Here is a 24,679-nt window from a genome sequence, read left to right as displayed (position 1 = left end):
ACATGCATGCACAAAATGTTGGTTCAACATTGGAGACTGTATCACCAATGCACCCATTGACAGGTGCATCTTTGGCTGATGAATCTTCCCCCAGCTAAGTGATGGGTCTTTATCCATAGGGAGCTTTGGTGAGCAACATCAGTTCACACCAGCAGGAAACCAAGGATGATTGCTAAAGTTTAAATAGGTGGGAAAGGATATTATATCCTCTAAATTCTGAGTTACAGGATTCAGACAGCTATCGCGGTATCCCGCAGTGGTAGGGAGGAGAAGGCAGGAATTGTGCAGCAAGATTGATTTATTTAATTATTTTACAACTCTTTTATAGACTTTTTTCTTCATAGTCTAATTGGTCAAAGGATCAGCCACCCCTTGGGGTGATTGGCTAAAATCCTAAAACATCCATTGTCAAAATATTTTTCTACTGCACTATAAACAAAGCTTTGCAAGGTCGCAGGTGTTCATAGTTTATAGAACTCTACTAATATCTTCCATGAGAGAGAAAAATATCTCACAGGACTGGAAAGAAGCAAGAGAAATTCTTTCTAGCAGCATATTTGTATCCACAGACAGCCAAATGCAACACTTGGCCAATAAATGGGATGCTTTAGAAAGCCCTCCACTTTGGGCCACCTATTGCAGACAGTAAAAAAGAAAGCATAGCAAAACTTCATTCTTTAAACATCTGACAGGGGAGCTCTTACAATTTTTTGTTTCAATGGGCTAAGGCATCTTTCCTGTCTGCTTGCACCTCCTCTGTGCCTGACTCCAGCACACCCGGCAGAGCTGGCAGGAGAAAACACACACTTGCACCTCTGATTTGTACCAAGCTACCAGTGTAGGCAAGGGGCTGCTGAGTTGTGGGCAGGCTATGTTATTATCGGGATACTCTTGTTATCAAGACAGGTACCTACACATACATTTACTTAAATAGCTCATGAGTATTGGCAGCACACATGTAAATAAACATATGCATACAGATACCATATTACAAGTGTATGCATACACCTCTACGTTGGTGAAGCAGTGAATATAAGCTAAACAAGCAAATCTGATCATTGCAATTTTATGTAAAATATCCCCATCATCTACATTACAAAATATCCCCTGGACTAGCAGCTTCAACAGGCATGTGCACAAGTACTTGTGCAATCTGCTTCTTCGTTTAGAGAAATTGTAGGAGGCATTGCTTAGGAAAGCAGAGTTTGTACAAGCAACACATTGCCTCAGCATCAGAGCTTTAGTCACACTGTTTAGAATTCAGTGGCGACAAAAGCTAAGTTCTTCCTCCAATATTAAATATAACTCTGCTTAAATGTGGAAAAGTAGTGCCAATTTCTTAAGCAAGAGCTGAAGCGCAGCTCCAGTTTTTCTTGTGACAACTTTATAAAATTACCTAAAAGGGTTCAGAATATTTTTTTTCCCTCTGTATTTAGTAACTCTAGCACTTAATCTTCCCTCATGTCGTTGCAGATCCAGCAAGGTATAGTGGGTCTTGTCCTTCCCGATCTGCCTGGAAAAACAGCTGGAAGGCCCCTGGAGAGTGTGAGTTCTTCAGCCCTTTCAGTGCCAAAACAGGCTGCTGAGTCAAGAATGGGTTTGATCTCTGGCAAAGGTTTTTAAAAGGAATGAAGTTTTAGAGGAACAAAATCCAGCATATTTTGAATAAAAATCACTAAGACATATTCTCTGAAGAAACTCAAGCATGACATTAGCACATGGTGAGTCCAAGAGTATTAACACCTGTAATGCTCATGGTCATAGTCTGTCTCTAGTTGTGCTGGAGCCCTACCGATAGGAATGATTCATCCCATAGAGCCGGAAAGAGAGAGAATCGGATTTTCGGTTGCCGGGCTTTCGGCCTGTAATGCATCCCAGCCATCCAGTAGAAGCCATTGAATAACCACGGAGACACACTCTATTTCCCATCCGTGTGGAAGACACCCAGCCCGTCCCTCTCCCCACACCGCGCCTTTCAGCCTCGTTCGCTCCCAGCGAGAGGCTGACCGAGTTATGTCCATACACGTCCTCGACAGCCCCTCTTCCCCGGGGGATGCCGGGGGGCATTTCCCCGCTCCCCGCGGTGGGACCGCGCTCTTCTCTTCTGCTGCGCAAAACCTCCGTACAGAGCTGGTGACGGCACCAAGGAATTGCGAGGATGACTCGGTTTCGGAGTGAGGGAAGGAGAGGGCAGGGCGGCTGCCCCCGCTGCGCCTTCCCGTCCAGTCCCGTCCCCTGCCAGCCGCGGTGCCCACCGGCCCGGACGGGGCGTCCCTGGCGGCGGAGCATGCTCACAGGGCGGCGGGGGCGGGCGGGCCGCCCGGGGCAGCGGGGAACGGGCGGGCAGCGCAGGCTGGAGCGCAGCTCCGCCGCGCTGGGAGCCCGGGCGGGCACGGGGCGAGCGGAGCCGCCAGCCCGGGCGGGAGCCACCGGGAGTCGCGGGGGCGCGGAGCGTGTGCACTGGGCAGGATACGCGCTGAGCCGCGGAGAGGGGAGCCTGAGGAAGAGAGGAGCGCGCTGAGCTGCGGATCGGGGAGCGCAAGCGAAAGGACGCGAGGCGGGTACCCAAACCGGGTCCGCGGGACAGAGACCCCGACCAGGGGGACGCGCCGAACTGCCGAGCGGGAACCCCTGGAAGGAGCTGCGGGGCGGAGACCTCGAGCGGGGGATCCGCACTGAGCCTCTGGGCGGGGATCCCGAGCAGGGGTACTTGCACTGAGCGGCGGGGCGGGGACTCCAGGCGGGGCCCCGGAGCGCGGGACAGGGACCCCGGCAGGGCTGGCGCGGCGGTAGTGGCGAGGCGCGGAGCCCGGAGCGCGCTGAGCGGCGGAGCGGGGCCGCCGGGGCGGCGGCGCGGGGCCATCCGGCAGGGGTGGCGGCGGGGCGGGGGGGCAGCGGCCCCATGGGGCCGGGCGGCGGGGCGGCGCTGGCAGCTCGGCGCATCCCGGCCGGAGCCGCCCCGCCGCCGGCGGGAGCCGCCAGCGATGCTGCGGGGCGGCCGGAGCCCACTGCCGCCGGCGACGGGGCCCCCCGACGAGCCGCGGGGGCCGGCGGCCTCCCCCGGCGCGGCGCAGGTGGCGGCGGGCAGCCTGCTGGCGCTGCTCATCCTCTGGACCCTCTTTGGGAACGTGCTGGTGTGCGCGGCCATCGTCCGCTACCGGCACCTGCGGAGCAAGGTTACCAACATCTTCATCGTGTCCCTGGCTGTCTCGGACCTGCTGGTTGCCCTGCTGGTCATGCCCTGGAAGGCGGTGGCAGAGGTAGCTGGGTACTGGCCCTTTGGGGCTTTCTGCAACGTCTGGGTAGCCTTTGATATCATGTGCTCCACGGCCTCCATCCTCAACCTGTGCGTGATCAGTGTGGACAGGTACTGGGCTATCTCCAGCCCTTTCCGCTACGAGAGGAAGATGACCCAGCGGTTGGCTCTGGTGATGATCAGCGTGGCATGGGCGCTGTCTGTGCTTATCTCCTTCATCCCTGTCCAGCTCAACTGGCACAAAGGTGGGGATGTTGTTGCTGCTGCTGATATTGGAGATGAATTTGGCACTGCCTGGGCAGCAGCAGGTGCTGTCACCACCTGGGCAGAAGATATGAGTACCACATGGGTGGCATTAGCAGCAGTGAGACCCTCTGATGGGACCTCTGGCAGCAATGATACCCTCACTGGACCATCAGAGAGCTGTGACTCCAGCCTCAACAGGACTTATGCTATTTCCTCCTCCTTGATCAGTTTTTATATCCCGGTGGCTATCATGATAGTTACCTACACTCGAATCTACCGCATTGCCCAGGTGCAGATTCGTCGTATTTCTTCCTTGGAGAGGGCAGCCGAGCATGCACAGAGCTGCCGGAGCAGCCACATTGATTGCCACCATCACACAAGCCTCAAGTCCTCCATCAGGAAAGAAACTAAGGTGTTGAAGACTCTTTCTGTCATCATGGGTGTCTTTGTCTGCTGCTGGTTGCCGTTCTTCATCCTGAACTGCATGGTTCCCTTCTGCGAGAGCCCACCCAGTGACCCCCACGCTGGCCTCCCCTGCGTCAGTGAGACCACCTTTAATATCTTTGTCTGGTTTGGTTGGGCCAACTCTTCTCTTAACCCCATCATCTATGCCTTCAATGCTGACTTTAGAAAGGTTTTCTCCAACCTCCTGGGATGCGGTCAGTTTTGCTCTGGTACTCCAGTGGAGACTGTTAATATAAGCAATGAGCTTATCTCTTACAACCAGGACACCCTTTACCATAAGGAGATAGTGACTGCTTATGTTAACATGATCCCAAATGTGGTTGACTGTGAGGAAAATCGCGAGGACCCTTTTGATAGGATGTCCCAGATCTCCCCTGACCATGAAGTTGCCACTGACTCTGCCTGTGAGCTGGACTGTGAGGGGGAGATTTCGCTAGGCAAGATAACACCTTTCACTCCAAATGGTTTGCATTAATTTGCATCCTGGTCTAGTCAGTTCTTCTTGGATTATAAAAGAAAATATCACTGAGTGAAGAAACCTGCTTGATGGTGTGCTGTTTATTGGTCAGTCAGTTTATGCTAAATTCACTTCTGTGGGTAGTACTTTGCAGGGTGTAGACACTGTCATACAGGGGGCTGGCAGCACAAACTTAAATCAGCACTTCCCCAGGATGAGGGCAGACCAGGCAGTCATGTTGATTAGCTGTGGTAAGGTATTGTGGTATAATTGCAGTCAGTTCATGTTTATAATGTGTTTGCAAATGAAAGGTGCCATTTTCACTGCTAAGTATTATGACTTCTAAAGTCAGGGACAGATGTGGCTGGCATAGACACTAAATAAAAAAAATCTGGGCTGTTTGTTTGTTCAGATCTTATGTTTGTTTTTCTCTATTTTTTGTTTGTTTGTTTTGTTTGGATTTTTTTTAAGATAGAGATAGTGAGGTGGTGATTTGGATGATTATTTAAATGCGTGTTTCTGCCAAAACAGTTTATGTGAAATCCTTGTTCTCCTAGGCGGCGTTGTTGCCTATGATATCCTCTGTTCCCAGATGAATAAATAAAGGTTATCTTGATCAAGGGTTTATTATCTTTCATTTGTCACCCTGAAAGGTTTACAACAAGTATTTAAATTAACATTTCTATATGACTGGTTAGAATGACTAGCAGCTGAACCCTATTATTTTAAAAGTAAATAGTCTGTATAGAAAATACAGTTTTTTAATAAAAGCGAGGCTCATAGGAATTCTTGACGTGGATGAACTTGTTTATATGGCTCTTACAGCTAGAATTATACCTGTTTTTTCTTTAATATTATGGTTCTATCCCTTTCTGCAGCCAAGAATATCAAGGATACATGTGGATAAGCTATTAAAATTTTCCATTTAATTCTGTACTTGAACTTACTTTTTAAAAATGTTAGTAAAGAGTTTGGTGATAGAATTAGGAGCTGGGTGTGTCTAAAAACAATAATTGTGTTTGAAAATGATATTAATAGTCATCATGTCCCAGTGTAGACACTAGAGAACTCATTCACACTGAGAGCAGAAAAGAATTCTGTTAATGTATTTTTTTAGTTACTTATTAACTGGAATTTAAGGGTGCTGTAAGTACTTCAACTATATGCTAAATATTTTAAAGTAATCTTTAGAACTGAAAAGAGTATTTTTGGCTCTGTTTCTATTGAATCATTTACATCAAATGGAATATTAGAAACAGTTGTAAGCTTTCATCTCAGAAATCAAAAGTGATGCTGTTTCCAAAATACATGATCAAAGGTAGTAAAAGCAATACCAATATTTCTTTCAAGTTTTGGCTCACAAGGTGAACAACACTTGAATTAATTTACCCTTGAAAAATACCTGTGCCATCAGCTGAGCAGATTTAAATTGAATTGTAGGTGTGGATTCTGCAGCCCTCCGTCCTAATAGCCCTGACCTGGGGCCTCCTCATCCTGCCTAACTGGGAGAGGAAGGCTCCTGTAAAAGAGGGAAAGTGGGATCTGCAGTAGACAGCATGGTTCAGGGAAAATAATTTAACCAGATGCTGGAATTTGCGAATATTATGGGCTTAGTATTGAGCCTGCTTGGAAGTCAAATCCTTAATACTGGTTTGGGGGTTGTCTGCCTTCCCCTTGGGATATGGGGTGGGAGAAGTGCAGGAGGCATGTGATTGAAATCTCTCTGTGGTGGCCTCTGAGGCAATCTGGTCTGGAAGCAATGTTTTATGTATTTAGTCTTTGACACTAATTAGTTATATCATCTTGGATTACCTTTTCAACTGCTTGTCACTGAAGATTGACATCTACCTGAGCATTTTCTTTGCTGTTGATATGAAATCTCAGTGGAATATCCCTTTACAGCTGTCTTTAGGAAAGGGTATTGTGTCTGTGGCTCAGGGAAGCTTGAAAAACAAATCTCATGCCCATAACCATAACCAGGTTCAACCTAATAATGACTTGACATCAAGGGTGATATATGTTACTGTTCCTATACTAAAGTACTCATATGTTGTTAGAGTTAACCACACTTCTAGCCCTGCTGGTTAGATAAACTTGCCCAGAATAAAATAATTTTCTCAAATAAAAATGAAAGAAACTGCTTCTGGTGGTGCAGAAATGAATTATCCCAACCTGAACTTAGATTTCTTGCATTTTCTAGTTACAACTCCAGTGTTGAGGCTAGTACAGCAGGTTAAGCTGGATTTGTGCAAAAAACCAGATGCAAGAGGTGCAGGCATCTGGTGCTGGTTCCAGGTCCCAGGGCAATGCCTGTATTTTATCCAGTTTTGCCTGCATTAAATCAGAAGCAGCCTGGGGAGATGGGGAAGGGAAATCATGATCTCTTCCTGAGCATCTGCATGCCAGCAGGCTGTGCAGTGTGGTGCTGCATGGTTATCCTGCTCCAGCAGCAGTACAGAGCAGCAGAACAGAAGGTGTCCCCCCCACCTCCCCGTGTGGCCTTTCTGCTTCACCGTGATCTCTGTGCTGGGCTGTGACAGCTCCCTTGGATCCAGCTCACTGCAGCTGTGGCAGAGGGGTAGATGTGTACAAGATGTTAGGGCATCACCTTGGTCAGTGTTCTCCTCATTGAGGCTTTACCTGCCTGGGTTTATGGATAAGTGAGTGGGCTGGCTCTGGGATGCAAGAAACCATCCATCTCCATTGGTGGGTTTATAGAACAGCTATTAGAAACAGTCTTTTTCTTAGATCTGAAGGAAGGTGTTTTTTAGCCAGCCTTTAGATTTTGTGAGCATGATTAGGGCAGTACAGAAAACTTGCCAAATTTCCACTTTCCATTAGTAGTTTTCATTTCATTACTTCATTTGGTAAATGATTTCTGATGGTGGCTCTATGATGTAACCTCTCATCTTGAAATATGTGTCTGTCAGGGGACTGCCTCTTTCAGAGCCTAGGAGCATCAGAAAGGGAACATTTCTGCTTCAAAAGACACACAGAAGGTTGTTTTTTTTTTGCTGGAAGCAGAGCTTGACCTTATGGATCTGAAAGAAAATATTTTCTTAACTCATAGGGACAATTTGTTGCATTTTAATATGTCTTAATTACTTACCACTGACAAAGCTAGAGTATTTGGAATTAGTAAAATAAACTTTAAAAAGAAATGTGTATCTTGCCTTGAACTATAAAAAGGGGCAGCCTGTTTTAATGAAAACATCCCCAAAAGGATTGTTCTAACTTGTTTCTCTCGGATGAAACTGCTGCCCTACTTTTTTAATGGTTTCCCTCTTAAGGACTAATGCATCTGCCTTTACATAGAGCGGAGTTCACTGGAAGTGCAAGTGGGTTTTTATAATCTTCATATCCTCATGGTGTCTCTCTTGAACTCATCTGTGCCTGTGGTTCTGTGCCTCTCATCTGCATTTTTCTTTTTGTACCTAAATGGTTTGAATGTATGATACTGTTTGACTTTAACTTAATCTAGTCCTGAGTGATGGCTGATCTTCAAGGTCTCAGACTGTTTTCAGTTTCTGTTTTGTATTATTTTTAGAAATCTTATGTTGCAATTTGCTTCACTTTTAAATTACCTCTTAGCCCGCTGGATCTGTTAGTCCTGGATAGCACCATACCTAAGGAGGGTTGGTGTATTTGTAGTCTTTGTGAGTATCTTTGTGTGTAACTACAGATAAGTAATTTTAAGTCTTCTGTGGAAGAACAGAACATGTGAAGGTATCATAATTTTTAAGAAGCTGGGACACGGAGAACACCATAAAGACTCTTTCACTCTTCAAACCCTTAAAGAGATTTTAGCAGCTCTGCTTTAACAATGGATCTTGGTTTTTGTTTTTGGTTGTTTTTTTTTTGTTTTTTTCCCCCTAAGCTAAAGAAATGTAGGTGTCTTTCTGAGAGGTGAACACAAGTAAAACACTTTCCAAAGGGAGAAAAATTACTGCAGTAATTTTTCGTGAGTCTGATACTTTATTGCTTTGCTTTCATTGTGTTTTTCACTTTTGCCAGCCACATCTGATGTGTGTCTGCAGGGAGGCTCCCTACCGAGAACTCCTGCATTTTTGTAACATGTAACAAAAAAGGCTTTAAAATTAGAAGGGCTTATTGTAGCAATGTCACTAAGCACAATCTTACACCATTTAGGAGTCAATCATATATAAACTCAACATTCAAGACTGACAGGACTGGAGGCAGTGTTCAGAACATGCATCATACTGGAGGTTTGAGAGGTCACAAGTTCCTCAGCTGTTTCTATGTGCTGAAATTGCCACTCTTAATAAGGAGGGCATTTTTATCACTGTCACACAGAAGGCAGGGTACACACCTATGTCTGTGTTAACAATTATGCAGAGATTTTTCTTTTCTCTGAGGCTATCTTCACTACTGTTTAATTGCATTCATAAGTTCTTTAAAATATTCAGTAATTCAGCAGAAGATCTCAGGGTTGAATGTGTGGTTGCGTTACAGAGGAACGAAATTATTTCTTCTGGCTTCTTACAAATATTGCCTTAGGTATTCTCTGATAGTGCATGAAGCCATGTTAAGTTGGCACACTGAACAAAATATTTCACCTGCTGCAATGCAGAAGTATTTTTTTTTACTCAGATGTATTTGTTTTCAAACTTTGTAAGACTTTTCAAACTTCTCAGAAGCTTCATGAAGCCCACACAGAGAATCTCCACTTTGATCATAGATCAGCAATCACTGCTGCATTTAGAGTACCTTGTTAAATATATAGTGCACTGTGTGTTTATTGACAGAATTTTACCCCTCCAAGTTTAAATTGTTTTCAAAGGTAAGGGTATACTTATGGTTTAAAAGCAATGATGTACACAAAATAAACTATAAATGAGGATATTCCTGTTAATGGGGCATCAAAGATGTGTCTCTTTCTTCAGCCTTTTGTTTATTGCTGCAGTGGTATTGTTGCAGTTGATGGTAGTGAACAGTTAATAGCATTAGGTGTGTCAAGAGTGGAAATACAAATAATATCATCTGAAGCAGATGATGAACTGTTTTTCTCAGAGGACCTGCTATCTCTCCTTAACTAACTAAGGATAGTTTAGTTTAATAGAAAATTTACAGGATGGTTTTGTATTGTTTTGTGTCTAAATCAATTCTCGTAAGTGGAGATAACAGTCAGTAATATTTATAGTGAACAGATAGTTATTTAAGGAGGATAAATACTTTTATGGACTTAATCTTTATATCATAGCCATCACAGTCACATTTATGAGATTTACCAAATACTATGCAGTAATCATAAAAATTAATAAAAAATTCCAGTCTGTGAAAAAAATTTCTTCATGTGAATTATTCCCTTCAGTTAACAGCAAATACTTGTTTATATTGAGTACTGCACTCTCATTGCTAGCAAAAGAAGCTGGAAAGCTCTGAACCTTCTACTATAAATCTGCTGATTCACAGTAGGAGGGAGGTCTGAAACAAGGAAAGAAGTGGCAAAAGCGCATGCAGATGGGTTCAGTTTGCATGAAATTGGTCTGGTGTCAGCCAGCTGGTGCAGGGGACTGCAGGGCAGGGGGCCATTCCTGACACACAAGAACCTCACCCTCCACAAATGCCTGCTCACTGGTAGACCCCTTGCTCCCAAGACAGATGCTCCAAATCTGAATGTGATGCATAGGAAATCGGAACTTTTTAAACAATGGATGTTTTTAGGTTGCTACATAAAAGAGAAACCACGTTTTCTTTTCTGAGGTTATGCTCTGAAAAAAGTGGTTTCAAATGAGATCTGCTTGGCTTGGCCTCTCCAGCGTAGCTGGGGCCTGGCTGTGGCTTGAACGGATGTGGCTGCGAGAGCTGCTCGGGGCTTTGGTGTCTGAGCTGCAGGTAGGTCATAGTTTAGGGGCCCAGTATTGAATTGAAGAGATCCAATCCTAAATTCATATGGTTTTTCCAGAGGCCCTGGTAATCACATAGCAGAGATGAGCCTTGACCACAGCCTGAGCTTGGTTTCTTCTGAGGAATTGGAGAAGTCTGGTCTGCAGCTCACCTGATGCAGTTTTGAAAATGTGCCATGAATAAAATATTAACCAGGAAGTTCAGTGTGCTTGCTTTTACCCTCTGACCTCATTTTTCCAATCTGAAAGATCTTCAGTAAAATTAAAAATCTAAGTTTCTATCCTTTGGCCTTGACATTTTGCTTTCTCTGTTGACCTGATATAATTAGTCTCCTTTGATGAACAGAAGCTCCTGGCATGGAGTTTGCTCCTTGGTACCTTGTTACCAAATCTGGAACTACCTCAAGCTACACTTAAATTACATTATTTCTCTGCCCAAAGGGAATCTTATTGGTCTTTTTGTTGCTATTGTTAAATGTGGTTTTCTTCCCGAGCAACATTTCCATTCTCAACACAAGATTATTCACCAAAACCATAATTTAGAGGGCAAGAGTAAACAGATTTTTTTAAAAGCTCTTGAGGATTTTGCTTGAGAATACAAAGTGAGAATGGATCAGTATTAGACATAGAGGTAATGGAATTTTTTCTACAAGAGGTTTAATTTTTTGGCTTTTATAGAAATAAAGGCTGAATATTTTCATTGTGAAAAGTATATGCATTTGATTTTTATATGCTTGCATATATAGGTTCTTTTATTTATATTAAAAAAGCTATTCAGTCATATTTATAGGTTAATTAAATATAATTTTCTCTCTATAAATGCAAAATGTACAAATTCACCCAGAAGAAACAAATCGGGTCTTAAAATTTTATTATCTTTCATTAATAAATAAGAATAAAATACTAGTACATAGTGTTCCCAGATGAAATTTAGCAGTGCAAATTTCTTTCAACTATTTTATATTCAAAGCAGCTTTATAATGATTTGCCAATCAATCTTTATCTATAAGCATTCTGAGACAGCAAGAAAAGCAGATTATTTATAAGTACTTCTGAAAGTCTCTCACCAGTGTATATTAACACTTTTGTCTTTCTGGTTCAGTAAAACAAAGATGCAAACTTCTTCACAGTCTGCAAAGAATTTCTGCTTCATCAGAAGATAAAATGTTTTGCATAATCTCCAAACATTCAATTGAGGTAAGACAGTATCTTAATGTTAAATGGCTTCTTAGGTAGAAGTATTTTCTGTATTAAACAATTCTTTGATAATTCAAATAATGTCCCTCTCTTAAAAAATAATATTTCTAGATAGTCGGGGTTTCATAGGTCAAATGAGATATAAAAGTGCAAATTTCAGGACCAGCTCAGCAGCACTGGGTGAAGTGCCAGGACTGAAATTCCTGGAAATAACAGAGCTCTGTCTGAGCATGGGAAAGAAAACAGGTGGGTAAAAGGGAGGGAGAGAATTTAAGAAGGAATTAGAAACCAGCTGAGAGTCCATCAATCCACAAATGTGGTGGTGGTTGAAGAAGGCAAGGGACCAGGAAGAACTGATAGGGTGCCCAGTGGCTGAGGCAGGGATGAAAATAGAGGTCAGTAGGTTTTGGAGCAAGTAGCTGAAAGGGGACTGGAAGGGGTCAGGATGGGGCCAGGGCAGGGCTTGTGGGCCTCAGGGAGGCCGTACAGAGATGGGTGAGATTTGCATGGGGAAGCCGATGGAGAAGGGCTGAGAGCCCGGTCCACCTCCCAGGATCCACAGACTCTCCTGCTCTGTGCAATCCCCTCCTGCCACTTCTGAATAACTTCAGTAGTGCTACTGCATTTTATCATTAAACAGGTGCAACTCAAGTGTCTGTCTACTGTGTGCAGCAGATGAAGAGCTGTCACATTTATTCCATTGTGGTACAATGGAAAATAACTTCCACAGCAACACCCTACATTATCCTGCAAGGAATACTTGTTCAAGGAGAGGAGAGCAGAGAGGGCTGTGCTGTGCTGTATGGTGCTGTTTTCACTGTATGATGGTAGAGCATTTTAGAGGTTTATCCTGCTGGATTGCTGGAAGCAAGTCTGTCTTCCAGAAAATTTCTGAAGGTGCCTATTTGAAATCTCAAGTAAAATGGCCCTCAGTATGTCAGTACTATGATTTCTTTAATCTGTGCAATTAAGGTGTGTAAGGAACATAGTCAAAATCTGGTGTTGCGCATTAGATGCATATATTTATTGTGAAAAGCTGATCTGTGATGACTTGTAACATGATGATATGGAGGTGATGCTTAGTGACTCAAACCTAAATCTGCCAACGTGTAAGTACAAAGCATGTGGGGGCTCTGCTTTCTGCTAAATGGAAGTATTAGCAATATTTTTTTTCAAATATAGAGGTACCAAGTTCTACTATTTTTTGCCGGTTGAATAAAGATAGTTTTGTGTAGGAGCTTTTGTGGGTGGGTGTGGGTTGTTTGGTCGGGCCCGGCCGGAGACGAGAGATCTCTGAAGTCAGATCTTGGAACACTCGGTTTATTGCAAAGGGTGTGGGTACAGGGGCACTGCTTAGAGCTGCCAGCTGCAGCTCGGAGCAGGCCCAAGGTAAGAGCGGAGTAAGGGAGAGAGAGAGAGAGAGCAAGAGCAAGACAGTAGGTAAGAAGAGAGTTAAGAGCAAGAGAGCTAAGAGAGCGAGGTCCTTGTTACAATACAATAAATCCTCTTCTGTACTGAATATTCTAATTCTCACTAGCCAATCTACTACAACGTACAAATCCTATAGCATTTACATACAGCCTATAAGAGTTATTACATTACCATAGAGTGTTACATTTTAACTCCTAAAAACTACTCTTTGGACCCCTTCTGCTGAGCTAGTAGGGTCTGCTCTGACCCTTGGACCTGTCTGTAAGCAGAGGGTATTGTTCAGTCAAGAGGGGATTACCTTCAGCCGGCTATACCATTGTTTTCCAGTTGTTCAGTAACTACGGCTTGGTATCTCAAAGGTGGCTTTCATTTCGATCTCTTATAGTTTTCATATTCCCAAAATCTTTTGTCAGGCAATCATATTTATAAGGCTTTCCTGTTTCATCTTCCTCAACAGTTTTCTACAGTGATGGGACAGCTGGAAATGGGCCTAAGAGATAGAAAGCTTAACTTCATACATAAATATGTATATAACATTTACATGATATATTTAAATCATGTAAATACGTATATATCATCTAATAGGAAAATTTTAGTATATAATTTAGTAATGCTCATGATGTTTTACATCTTTGCAGAATGTGTCTTTTTTTTTAAATCATCTAGTAGCTTCTTTCAGAATATCCAGGTGATGGTAAGAACTGCAGAGGTCTGCAGAGTAAACTCCAAAATTTAAATGTTTTGCTCATATGCTGTTTGAAAGTGAGGTGATGATACCTCTGCTTGAATATATTCTCGTGCTATCGTGAAGACCTGCACTAGGTAAAGCTCAATAACTCAAACCTGCACTCCTGGATCGGTGCACGCCCCAGTAGAACCCCGGGTTTGAGAAGGGGAGACAGTGCCCCTGCTCACCCTGCTGCTCAGCAGCTCTCCTTGGAGGTTGCAGAAGCTTGATCTGTTTTCAGCAGAACCTCTCAACCACTAGAGTGTGATACACATTGCAAAAAACTCTCCTTACTGGATGTTTCTGGGTCAAGCTAAATGTCAGGTTCTGAGTGTGCTCAGTAAATCAAGTGGGAGCAGTGCAGGAACACCTGGTCTGCAGGTGCCAGAGCTGGTGGGAAGATGTCTCAACAAAAATGAAGACCAATGGGGTGTATGTTATGGCCCAGTTTAAGGCATATGGAGACAATATTGTCTTAAAAATCATCTGGGTGTGGAAGTGATATTTTTTCAAGACTGTTGTCCTGATCTTAGGCACCTAAATTCCATGTAAATTGAAATGCAAGCATTTTAATACCTTCTAGGTTACAGATGTATTTACCCAAGCACACCTGTAGATGTTGCAGATGAATCTGGATCCCAGCTGGACAAGATTTTAAGTGCAGCCTAAGTGTGTATGTACAAAGTGGAAGACTTTGTAAATTCAGACGGGGCAGGATCATTCCTTCTCACTTGTGAGCATCACCTGGTTCAGCATCTGCTTTATCTTCTCCCACAGTAAGCTGAAGCAAACCACTGCCTCCCACATACTGCTGCAATGATTCATGTTATTAAAACTCCCTGGAGTAGGATTTTGCAGCACTGGGACAAATGGATGTAAAATGAGGACCATCCTATGTGATGTGCTCCCCAGCCTGAGCTGGCCAAAGAACAGATTGTGTTACATCAATGCCTCTTTGCACAGCATTCAGGCAGCCTTGGGGAACCAAAAAGATGCCCTTAACTTCACATTCCTGGGCTGAGAGGTTTATTTTGTGACTCAAAGAGGCACAGCTGACTTTCAGCTGCTTTTTTAAAAGATGGTATGCTTCAGTGCCTTGTGTATAAAAGCAAATGGAATGAACACAGTGATGGCAGCAATACAAACTTTATAACTTTAATCTACTAGGACAGATCATTCAGTGGTGAAGCTGATTTAAAAGGGATGACTGCCATTCTAAAATTGTCTTTCCTCTCCCTCTCCCTTTCCCTCTCACTCTTCCTCTCCTTTCTTTCTAAGCATATTAACTGGAGCACTAGAGACATTTGTTTGGTACAGGAGGAAATGTTTTTTCCTATTTCATTAGATAGGGTAAACTGTCCTGAAAGTGACAAATAATCTCCTTAGGGAGTTGCTAATCAGTAGCTGGAAGAAACATACTTTCCAGATCTTTCCTCTAGCCAAGACCTCAGCTTTCTTCTCTCTGGGCTCCCTTCTTCTTTCCAAGATGACTTCATTTTGGGAACCCTACTTTTCTGCTTCACCTCTGCTTTCCAGGACCCCAAACACCATGGTTTATGTGCAGAAACACATTACATGATCAGCCAATTGGTGACTGGTTTGCACTTCTTTATTACTGGAGGATTTGGGATGTGGCACTTTAGTTCAGTCCAGGTGTTATCAAAATTTATCTGTCTGCATTGGTTGCAGTAGCAGACTTCTGTTTGAGAGTGAAAAGTTTGGATTCAGACACTGGCTCTCCATACCACTTTTCTGCAGCCTGTTAGTGCTCAAATTGAAGTTTCTTCTTTCACCTACAACAGCTAGAAAGGATTCTCTGCTGGGAATTTTCCTTCACAAATTACTTTTCCCTGGGGTGGAACTCCAGATTCAGAGGAGACTTATTTCTGCATGTCTCACTCTGTGTTCAAGTCAATAGCTTCCAGGTCATATGAAAACCCCTCTTTGTACATTTTTTCTAGCTGGCAAGCAGTGATGATCTCAGGCCAGACTGGAATTGGTTTTCTGGCTTACCTGCAACTGACCTGTGACTGATGTGAGGATGGAACATTCAAGGTCCATCAGGGTTGTTCAGTACTGGAGCCAGACTATATCCATTTAAGAATCTGTTCTCCTGTGAGAAAAGAGGTGCACACTTTCCTGAGGCCTTGGAGATCTCATGTGTTGCTTGTGTCAGGTTATGGAGTTCCTGCTGCTTTCATCTATTCGGTGAAGTCTCTGACTCTGTTGGAGGTGATGGGACCTGCAATACCTGCCTGCACTGTGGACTCAAATTGTATCTATGAAGGCTCTGAACAGTGGAAATGTCTTCTCATGTGACCCCTTTTTGCCTTCTCTACAGGATGAGCAACATATTATGGCCAGTCCCCATCTTTGTAAGCTAGAATATACATACACAAAAAGATAATACAGGAAAGAAGGATGAAATATAAGACAAAGTGTATAGCTACACAAAGACTTAACAATTTGTGGTCCCAGCACCCTATGCAAGACTGGCTTTTCATAAACTGGCTACAGCTGTGTATCTCCTTCCTCCAAGGACAGACTAACTTTGGCAGCAATTCTCAGTCCAGCTCTCCTCTACCAGTGGGCAGAGCTCAGAGGGTCCTGGTGTGCTTTGAAAAGCTTAGCCCAGATATGGTTCCCACCTGCTTAAAGGCCCAGTCCAGATGTAAAGTCCTTGATATAAGTAGTTGTCTGTTATTCCCATGCCATAACTTCCACTCATTTTTGATTTTCCAAAACTGACACCTAAAAGGAAATTGTAATGCTTTTGTACCCTCTCAACTACTTCACTGTGCAGCCCATGTTGTGCACACCACTGGCCTAATTTCCTTCCAACTGTTAAACCTCTGAATTTGATTAGAAGGAAAGATGAGATGTCCAGGCTGACAAACCTACGCTTAAAAAATTAAAGGGGAAAAAAAAAGCCCAACAAAAAATATTCTAGGCTTAGCAAGCAGTAATTGGATTGCTTTCTGGCTTCATTTCAGCCTCATCTGCTTCCTCCCACTCCCACCTCTTAGCCAATATTTCATACAGTAACACAAAATACCTAAGAAGGTGGATTATACAAAATATCTCTATATTTGGTCTCTGGTTGAAATCCAGACATGGTTAGTGATTACAGGATCAATGAAGTCCATTGAGTGACCTGTGTAAGATAAATCATTGTACTTCCACAGCATGAAGTTCTTCCTACAGGGAGAAGTGGAGGAAAAGCACCAAAAAGTGACTTAAATGTCACTTGTCAAACTTTTAATAAGCCTTAACGTGGGTGTGGTGAAGTGTTAGTTTTTTCCAGAGTTAGGGAAGTTTATGTCCTGTCTGCCAGTCTGGTATTGAAGATATTTTGGAAATGAGCTGATAATTCTTTCCTGGACTGGGGAGGGAGATTTCTGATGTCTTCAGGAAGATTTTGCACTGAAATCCCAGACAAAAGGAATTGTTACCCTTGGTAAGTTGTGTGCACAATTTTTCTAACCCTTTCAAATATTGTAGCTCAGAATGAAGGCATTTCCTTTTCTATAGCTACTCCTTGTTAAATTCTGTTTAAAATACTGGTGTCTGAGGCATGATGTTTTATACTCCATCCCTGATTTTTGTTGTCATTGGGTACTATAAATCCCCCAAAAGCTACGATATGTTCCATCTAACTGATACAATAACAGTCAAACTTCTGGGAATAAAAACCCTACTTCGAGTCTGAAGTATTTTGCCTCTGTATCTAGTGAAGCAACATGTGAATGCTTGAAAGTCTCTGTCATAGGGGATAAAAGATATCACCACCTGCTACAAATAGTGCTGTGCTGGTAGCCCTGATGAGCAGTGATTCCTCTACAGCTGTAACTAACTTTAGATATCGCTGCAGATTTAGTAAATATACGACTTGGTCTTAGAAGTTCACTACAATTTCCCTTTCAAATATGAGGATGCCAAACTGTTTGAAGAATTAGTTCCTGTCATCAGCTTTTGCTTTATTGCCTTTCTGTTTCACCTTATGCTTCCCTATTTCCTATGTCACACTGCAAAGAGACCAAAGCCTCCCAGTCTAGAGTATTTGTGAGCTCCTGTGCTTTTAAAGGAAATGGTTCCAAACTTTTCAGTTACACTTTACCGGGGAGTTGTTTATGGCTGTCATAGCTCTTGTGCAGAACCTATGTTCTACCACAGTTCTGCCTCCCTAGTTTATGTAAAGTATCTTGCACCCACTGCAGGCCTGATTCAGAGGTGAATTATGGCACTTTTACACCATCTTAATGTACTGTCTCAGTAAAAGCACAGGTATAAATTTGCAATAGATTATTAGGAATCATTAGTAGATAACAAAGCAGCAGGATGAGACAGAAAACCAAAAAAAAAAAAAATCAAAAAACAACCCCAAAGTGAAGCAGGGAATGTGGTTCAGACAGTTTGACTCACTGATTCAACTCAGAGAGGTTGAACAGAGCACTGTCTCCTTTTTCCAGGTATTTCCAATCTTATGGAAAAGTTTTGAGAGTAACTACATTGTCCTATGCAGATCTGGGAAAACATTGAAGCTATTTTTTAAATTATACATCTAGGGGGTGAAAGGCTGGTTAAAAGAGAATGGCAAGTTTTATTTAATGCCCATACATCATTAACTATTTGAGCCAGTGCTGTGCAGATAACATGCCATTAAAAAAATCTTCTTCAGCCAGCGTTCTTTCCTTGCCTGGAGGTTTATAGCTGCAGGGTTTAGCAGGGAAAAAGGGAAGTATTAGGCTGACGAAGCAAATCGATGCTGTTAAATGGCAGGACGTGCTGCAGACGGTGCTGCATGGGAGCTCCGTCCGGCACCGGTGGGTGCGTGAGGGGCAGCAGCCCCGTCCGGCACCGGTGGGTGCGTGAGGGGCAGCAGCCCCGTCCGGCACCGGTGGGTGCGTGAGGGGCAGCAGCTCCGTCCGGCACCGGTGGGTGTGTGAGGGGAAGCAGCTCCGTCTGGCACCGGTGGGTGTGTGAGGGGCAGGAGGCCCGTCCGGCACGGGTGGGTGTGTGAGGGGCAGGAGGCCCGTCCGGCGCCGGTGGGTGCGTGAGGGGCAGCAGCTCCGTCCGGCACCGGTGGGTGTGTGAGGGGCAGCAGCGGCAGCAGCCCCGTCCGGCACGGGTGGGTGTGTGAGGGGCAGCAGCTCCGTCCGGCACGGGTGGGTGTGTGAGGGGCAGGAGGCCCGTCCGGCACCGGTGGGTGTGTGAGGGGCAGCAGCTCCGTCTGGCACCGGTGGGTGCGTGAGGGGCAGCAGCCCCGTCTGGCACCGGTGGGTGTGTGAGGGGCAGCAGCCCCGTCCGGCACCGGTGGGTGTGTGAGGGGAAGCAGCTCCGTCTGGCACCGGTGGGTGTGTGAGGGGCAGCAGCCCCGTCCGGCACCGGTGGGTGTGTGAGGGGCAGCAGCTCCGTCCGGCACCGGTGGGTGTGTGAGGGGCAGCAGCGGCAGCAGCCCCGTCCGGCACCGGTGGGTGTGTGAGGGGCAGCAGCGGCAGCAGCCCCGTCCGGCACCGGTGGGTGTGTGAGGGGCAGGAGGCCCGTCCGGCACCGGTGGGTGTGTGAGGGGCAGGAGGCCCGTCCGGCACCGGTGGGTGTGTGAGGGGCAGCAGCGGCAGCAGCCGTAGGCGTGCGGCAGCAGCGAGGAGTGCGGCTCCCCGCAAAAGGCAACTCTTGTTTGCCTTCCCACAATTAAAGTGTGGAAGACTATTTATTTCAGTGTTAAAATTTGGAGGTAACTACAACAACGAAAGAGTAACTGCAGCATCCTGCTCTAGTAGGAGTAACTGACTAGTTTTGTAACTGAGTGGGGTTTTAATTTCCATACCCTTCTTAGGACAAATCTGTGGTGATGTATGACAAAAGTTAACTTGTCATGTATCCACGGATTTGGGGGTGCAGCTGACAGCTGAGATCTGATGAGTCTAGAAGTTCTCTCTTCATAACCCAAATCATAATAACTCGGACTCCAAATAAGACATTGAAATGTGTGGATTCAAGTACAAATATTTCACTCAGGTGCATCTAAAGTGATTTGCATTTTTCCAGTCGATTGCCCAATAGTTAGGAAATTCCATCCGCAGCATTTTATTTCCCCTAGCTCTTTTCCTCCCCCACAAAAAAAGTAGGTGCAATTGCAGCTTGGGATGGTCCCAAGCCCAAGGAGCTGTATGAAATCGGCTTGCATCCCCATCCCCCCATCCTCAGGCACAGGCAGCTGTGACTGGGGTGGGCAGGGCACAGTGTCTCTCACCATGAGCTTCTGGAACCTGTTCCCTGCCGGTTCTTTGTGGGCAATAATGGCCCTGCCACTTTCCTGCTTGTACCACAGTGTATCTAATCTTAGCTCAATGGCTTGCCAGAACTGGAAACTTGCCTTAAAAAGAAAAGGAAACTGAGAAAGGGAAGAGCTGATGACTAGTGTCATTTGTAGGTGGAAATAGCAAGATGAAGGTAGGCTGATTTGAAAAATTTGCTGTTTGCATGGGTGTTCTGATGAAATTCAAGTTTCTGAATATGCCCCAAATTTATGGGTCATTATTATGTCTTTAGTGATGTCATTTGTCTGAGTATTACCTTCAATCATGCATTGAGAGATACATGATGACAGTGGAATTATCATTGTAACAAAAAGAAATCTCTATTTCTTTCAGCAATTTGATTCGCCACTCTATTAAGCTACATTTGTTCTTATTTAGAAGCTATTTTTTCAGATATCCATTTCAAACTGAAGTAAAAAATTATTTTCAAAATTTTCTTTCATATTCAGCTAAAAATGACACAGGCTGACAAAAGTAGACACGTTTCTGGGTAATGTTTGTCTTTCTATTTTTACTAATCCCTCGATGAATAGAATTGTTTTCCCCTTACCTGTTGGCCACTCTGTAGCTGTCACTGTGGATGAGTTTACTGAACAGTAGAGGAGGTAAATCACATGTTTTAGTGCAGTACCAGGGGCAGAGGAGACCGGGTGAGAGCAGGGTCAGATATCCTATGCAATCATGCAGCTTCACAGTGAAGCGCAAACAAGGAGTGGACTACACACCTCACGTATATATATCTGGTAAATCCCACACTGGTTCTAAAAAAAAAAAAAAGAAGCAGCAGCCAGGATAGAAAAACTCATAAATTTTTAATTCATGTCTATTTTTTCAGGTTTCTACTGAAAAAAAAAAAGCCATGTTCCGTGGCAGGAACTTCTGAAAAATGGAAGCAATTGCAGGATGCTACCCTAAAGGTGAGGCTTGCAAACGCTCCCAAACCTTGGTCATTTTACATGAGTGCCATCACCCTGACCTTGGTCCTGTGGCTGCAGGCACGGCTGCTCTTTGGGACAACACAGGACTGGCTGTGGCTTTGAGATCAGTGTGATTCTTTTTCCTAAAGTACCTTCAGTGTAAATTAGGGATATGCCCTTGGCCAGTGAGGAGGTGAAGGAGGTTGGAGGAAGGAGGGAGGAATGGGAGAGAGGGGAGCCTGGCCCTCAGTCAAAGGACTCGCTGTTGGATTGTCATTTCTGAGGGACTCACTTGCAGGCAAGGAAGAGTGTGGAGGAAGACAGGGGGATATTGGAGAGGATGTTCATGCACAGGAGGTAAGAAACTAAGAAGGAAACTTATCAAGTGAGTAATTGAAAATTACTATAATTTTCTTTTGACAAGAATAAAAGTAAACTCACCCTTCTGGGCAATTAACAAGGAAATATGTTAGCAGTTATCACAGCTATGTGGGAAAGGGCGGTGAAATAGAAAGGTAGAGAGACTAGTGATGAAATTTGAATTTTTTTTTCACCATCCCAGCTTCCCCTAGACTAGAAGGTGATTTTTCTCTCTCATGATTGTCAGGTTTGAGTAATGATCTCAACTGCAGAGCTGGCAACACAGCAATTCCTAGTTAGGGCTAGAAAGACACATTTTTTCCTTTAATTTGAAGAGGTAGAGATCAAAAAGACATGCGGGGTATGTCCCCAGAAGCCTTAGCAATGTTAAAGAAAGGTTTAGCAACTTTGTCTAAGTTTGTTCTGGGAAGTTGAAATTTGAACATCCCGTCTCACACAAAAGTAAAGCAATAAATCCAGGTCTGCTTGCTGTGCTTTAACCAGGTTTCTCTATGACAGGTGAGAGGGAGAGAAGGGAATGAACTTGAAGGAGCTCTTTGACACATTCTCAGCAGATCTCAGTCTCTGGACCCCAAAGCTTGAAAGCTCATCACCCTTCTTACAGTCCAGAATTGAGGTCCATGCTTCAATACAAGAACATGTGCTTGGCACCAGCTCTGGACAGCTCTCTTTCATGTGCTGGGGGCTTTTTGTGTATCCCTTTTGGGGAGTCCTTCCAGAGCATGGAAGCCAGACACCTGTTTCTTTGTATTTCAGCCTGGAGCCAGGCTGTGTTCCTCACATGGGGGCACTGAAGTCCGTCAGTGGCCTTAGACCACAGCAGCTCAGGTGTGGCTTTCCTGCTTGGATGCTGGCTTCTGGCTGGCCTGGATGTTTTATACTCAGGTGCTGGCCATTAGTAAATCCTTATATGATTCAAATTTTTGCAGCTGTGGTTGGAATTTTTGATCTTCAGAATGTTTCAAGCCATGGCTAAGCGGTATGGAATTATTGCTGAATTTATTCCTAAGATCTAGTCCAAACCTACTCTCTTAGTTTAAAGCTGTTAAGCTGACCCTGCTGTAGATGCTGCTCTGCCAAGGAGGGAGAAAACAAAAGTTCATTACTTACCTTCCCAGGTAGGTCTGCTCCATAACAGGCAATTGACAGAAGACATATACCTCATAAAAAGGTTTTCTTTCTCCACCCTGTTTTACAAAATACCACTTGGCTGTGTACAACTGCATGAATTTTCAGCTTGGGATTGTGGAGAGGCTAAAAGAAGAGCTCACTAGATTCCTGTTTGTGCACATTTTGCTGTCCTTCCCTATAGCACAGGGTTTTATGATATTTGGGAAAAAAATACATCTGTGTATCTAGTTGTCATCATGTCATTCACTCACTTGGTCTGGAGCTGTTCTCATCCATGCAAAACTTTCCTTAATGAAGCTCTCTTCAAATTCTTTGTCCTTGGTCCCTTGTTCACTGCTATGTCTGCAACAAGCAGGGCCATCCCTCAGCTTGACTTCTCTAGTTTGGGCAGCTGTCCTTAACCTGCAGTGAGCCTTCACGGGATGGTTCCTCTAATTTAAGATAAAATAAAATTGTGCTAGCTCACAGTTCCTCTACCTCATCACTATGAGGCATCAACTACTGCAACAGCTGTGTGTTACTAATGAACTTTGGGAAAGATGTTTTTTTTAAGCTACTCATTTTGAAAGACACAATGGTTCTTTGAAAGCTGCTGACATTTCGAAATGTTAACTATGGTCGCATTGGAAGATAGATTAGTTAGTGAAGACAAAAATGCCCAGAGGGCCAGTAAACTATATTTATTACATAATTCTAGTTAGTTACAGCTTTTTACCTGTTAGCTTGTTTTAGGATATTACAGATAACTTCCTGTGTTCTTCCACATCTCATCCTTTTGGGCTTCTTGTGGAACCAAAAGTGCATGCCCACTGTACGCAACCAAACTGATTGATGCTGTGTTGCATTCCTGCTTTAAAGCTGTGCTTGTTTCTGCCCAAAATGTGTATGTTTTATTTTGCTACACCTGAGCACTAATGTAACATCCCTCTAGGAGTGTAAACTCACCTTTCTAGGAAAGTTGTTTTTTCTTTACCAGGGTGTTGAAATCAAACACGGAAATGTTCTTGGAAAGGTGATCCTTCCACATCATGGCTTTCAGAAATATAGGAATGTAATAATTTGATTAAGGGCTTGAGAGCATACCACATCTTACAAGCTGTAGAAAACTTCACCGTAGCCAGACAGTACCTTTAACTGGTGATAGGTTACTTAGAAGTCTGTTTCCTCGGAATACCTTCTCCAGGAATGTAACTGGTTACTCTGTGTTGCTGTCAGCAAGACAGATGCCCATCTGAGAGATGAATCATCTCATTTTGCTTTCAGGATTTTGATTTATGCACCATTGGAGATACTCTGGAGAATGACAGCAGCTTTGCTCCTAGGGAGCAGACTGAATGGTGTACTACCCCTCTTTTATTCCTGTTGAAAAGAAAATGCTCATCTGGTTTTTTAGATTTATGTCAGAATGATTCCTCTCCTTTTCTTCTGTGAAGGCAAATGCCTTGTCAGTTCTCTGTTTTGCTCTCCATTGCGTATTTCACTGGCCTGACCTGTGCTTTGCTGCTCCTGAGTTAAGCAGAGCTGCAGTTCAAAGTCTGGTGAAGAGCTATTCCACTCATGCTTGTCAAATTGAAAGTAATTTTTGGAATGCTGAACTTGGGAACTTTGGCATTTTCTTTCTTGATTTTTTTGCTAGTTCAAAATGAGTCATCTCCTGCCATTTAACAATCACAAAGAATTAAGGCAGTTGTCTTTTAGGGAGCTTGAGTACAGTATGAAAAATGTGTGAACTGAAGGGTGGCTCTCCTCACACTCAAACTGTGGTACTGTGCTTGGACAACTGGCTTTACCCTGTCTCTGGTCACTGGGGAATCAGCTGTTATTTCAGAAGGTGCATGGAAGTGTCTAAGAAAAGCAGTTTTACTGTCATTGAGCTTTGCGTCCTATAGGAATCTGTACCCAGTGGAAAATTTTTAAGGACAAGAGAATAGGAAACATTGATGATTGTGAACCTGGAATTGTTTTCTATTTTCCTAATCCATGTTGAAAAAAACCAAAAAAACCAAACACAAAACTGCATAAAGTTGTTGCAGTGGGGATTTCTGCAACATGTGTTGGACAGCACCCAGAACCCCAACAGAAAGTTTTGCATAACATTTTGCTGAGATACGGTGATGTAACACACAAACATTTTCTCCAAAAAGTGGGGAAATTTGACCTATTACCTAGATGCATGAACTCATCACATTGCTCTTCTGTAGGAAGTTACAGACAAATGAGAAACTGTTCATCAGGAATGGTCCTTGGCTGTTCCCAACTCCCAGACTCTGCCTGGGAAGTTTTT

At 43.9% G+C, this 24,679-nt stretch overlaps 1 protein-coding gene and 1 long non-coding RNA gene across 2 annotated transcripts; both read left to right on the top strand.

The window, feature by feature from the left end:
* Positions 1-2,984: 2,984 nt before the first annotated feature.
* Positions 2,985-5,061, top strand: DRD5 (dopamine receptor D5). The gene has a single exon (XM_069012215.1). The coding sequence runs from the start codon at positions 2,985-2,987 to the stop codon at positions 4,440-4,442; it is 1,458 nt and encodes a 485-aa protein (XP_068868316.1). The 3' UTR covers positions 4,443-5,061.
* A 15,749-nt stretch (positions 5,062-20,810) lies between these two features.
* Positions 20,811-22,100, top strand: LOC138109134 (uncharacterized). The gene is made up of 3 exons (XR_011150302.1): positions 20,811-20,883; positions 21,182-21,240; positions 21,763-22,100. It is a non-coding gene; the product is annotated as an uncharacterized lncRNA (long non-coding RNA).
* The last annotated feature ends 2,579 nt before the right edge of the window (positions 22,101-24,679 follow it).

The sequence above is a fragment of the Aphelocoma coerulescens genome, chromosome 4 (assembly GCF_041296385.1).
Source record: "Aphelocoma coerulescens isolate FSJ_1873_10779 chromosome 4, UR_Acoe_1.0, whole genome shotgun sequence".
Taxonomy (NCBI): domain Eukaryota; kingdom Metazoa; phylum Chordata; class Aves; order Passeriformes; family Corvidae; genus Aphelocoma; species Aphelocoma coerulescens.
This window is presented reverse-complemented; position numbering and strand designations above follow the sequence as displayed.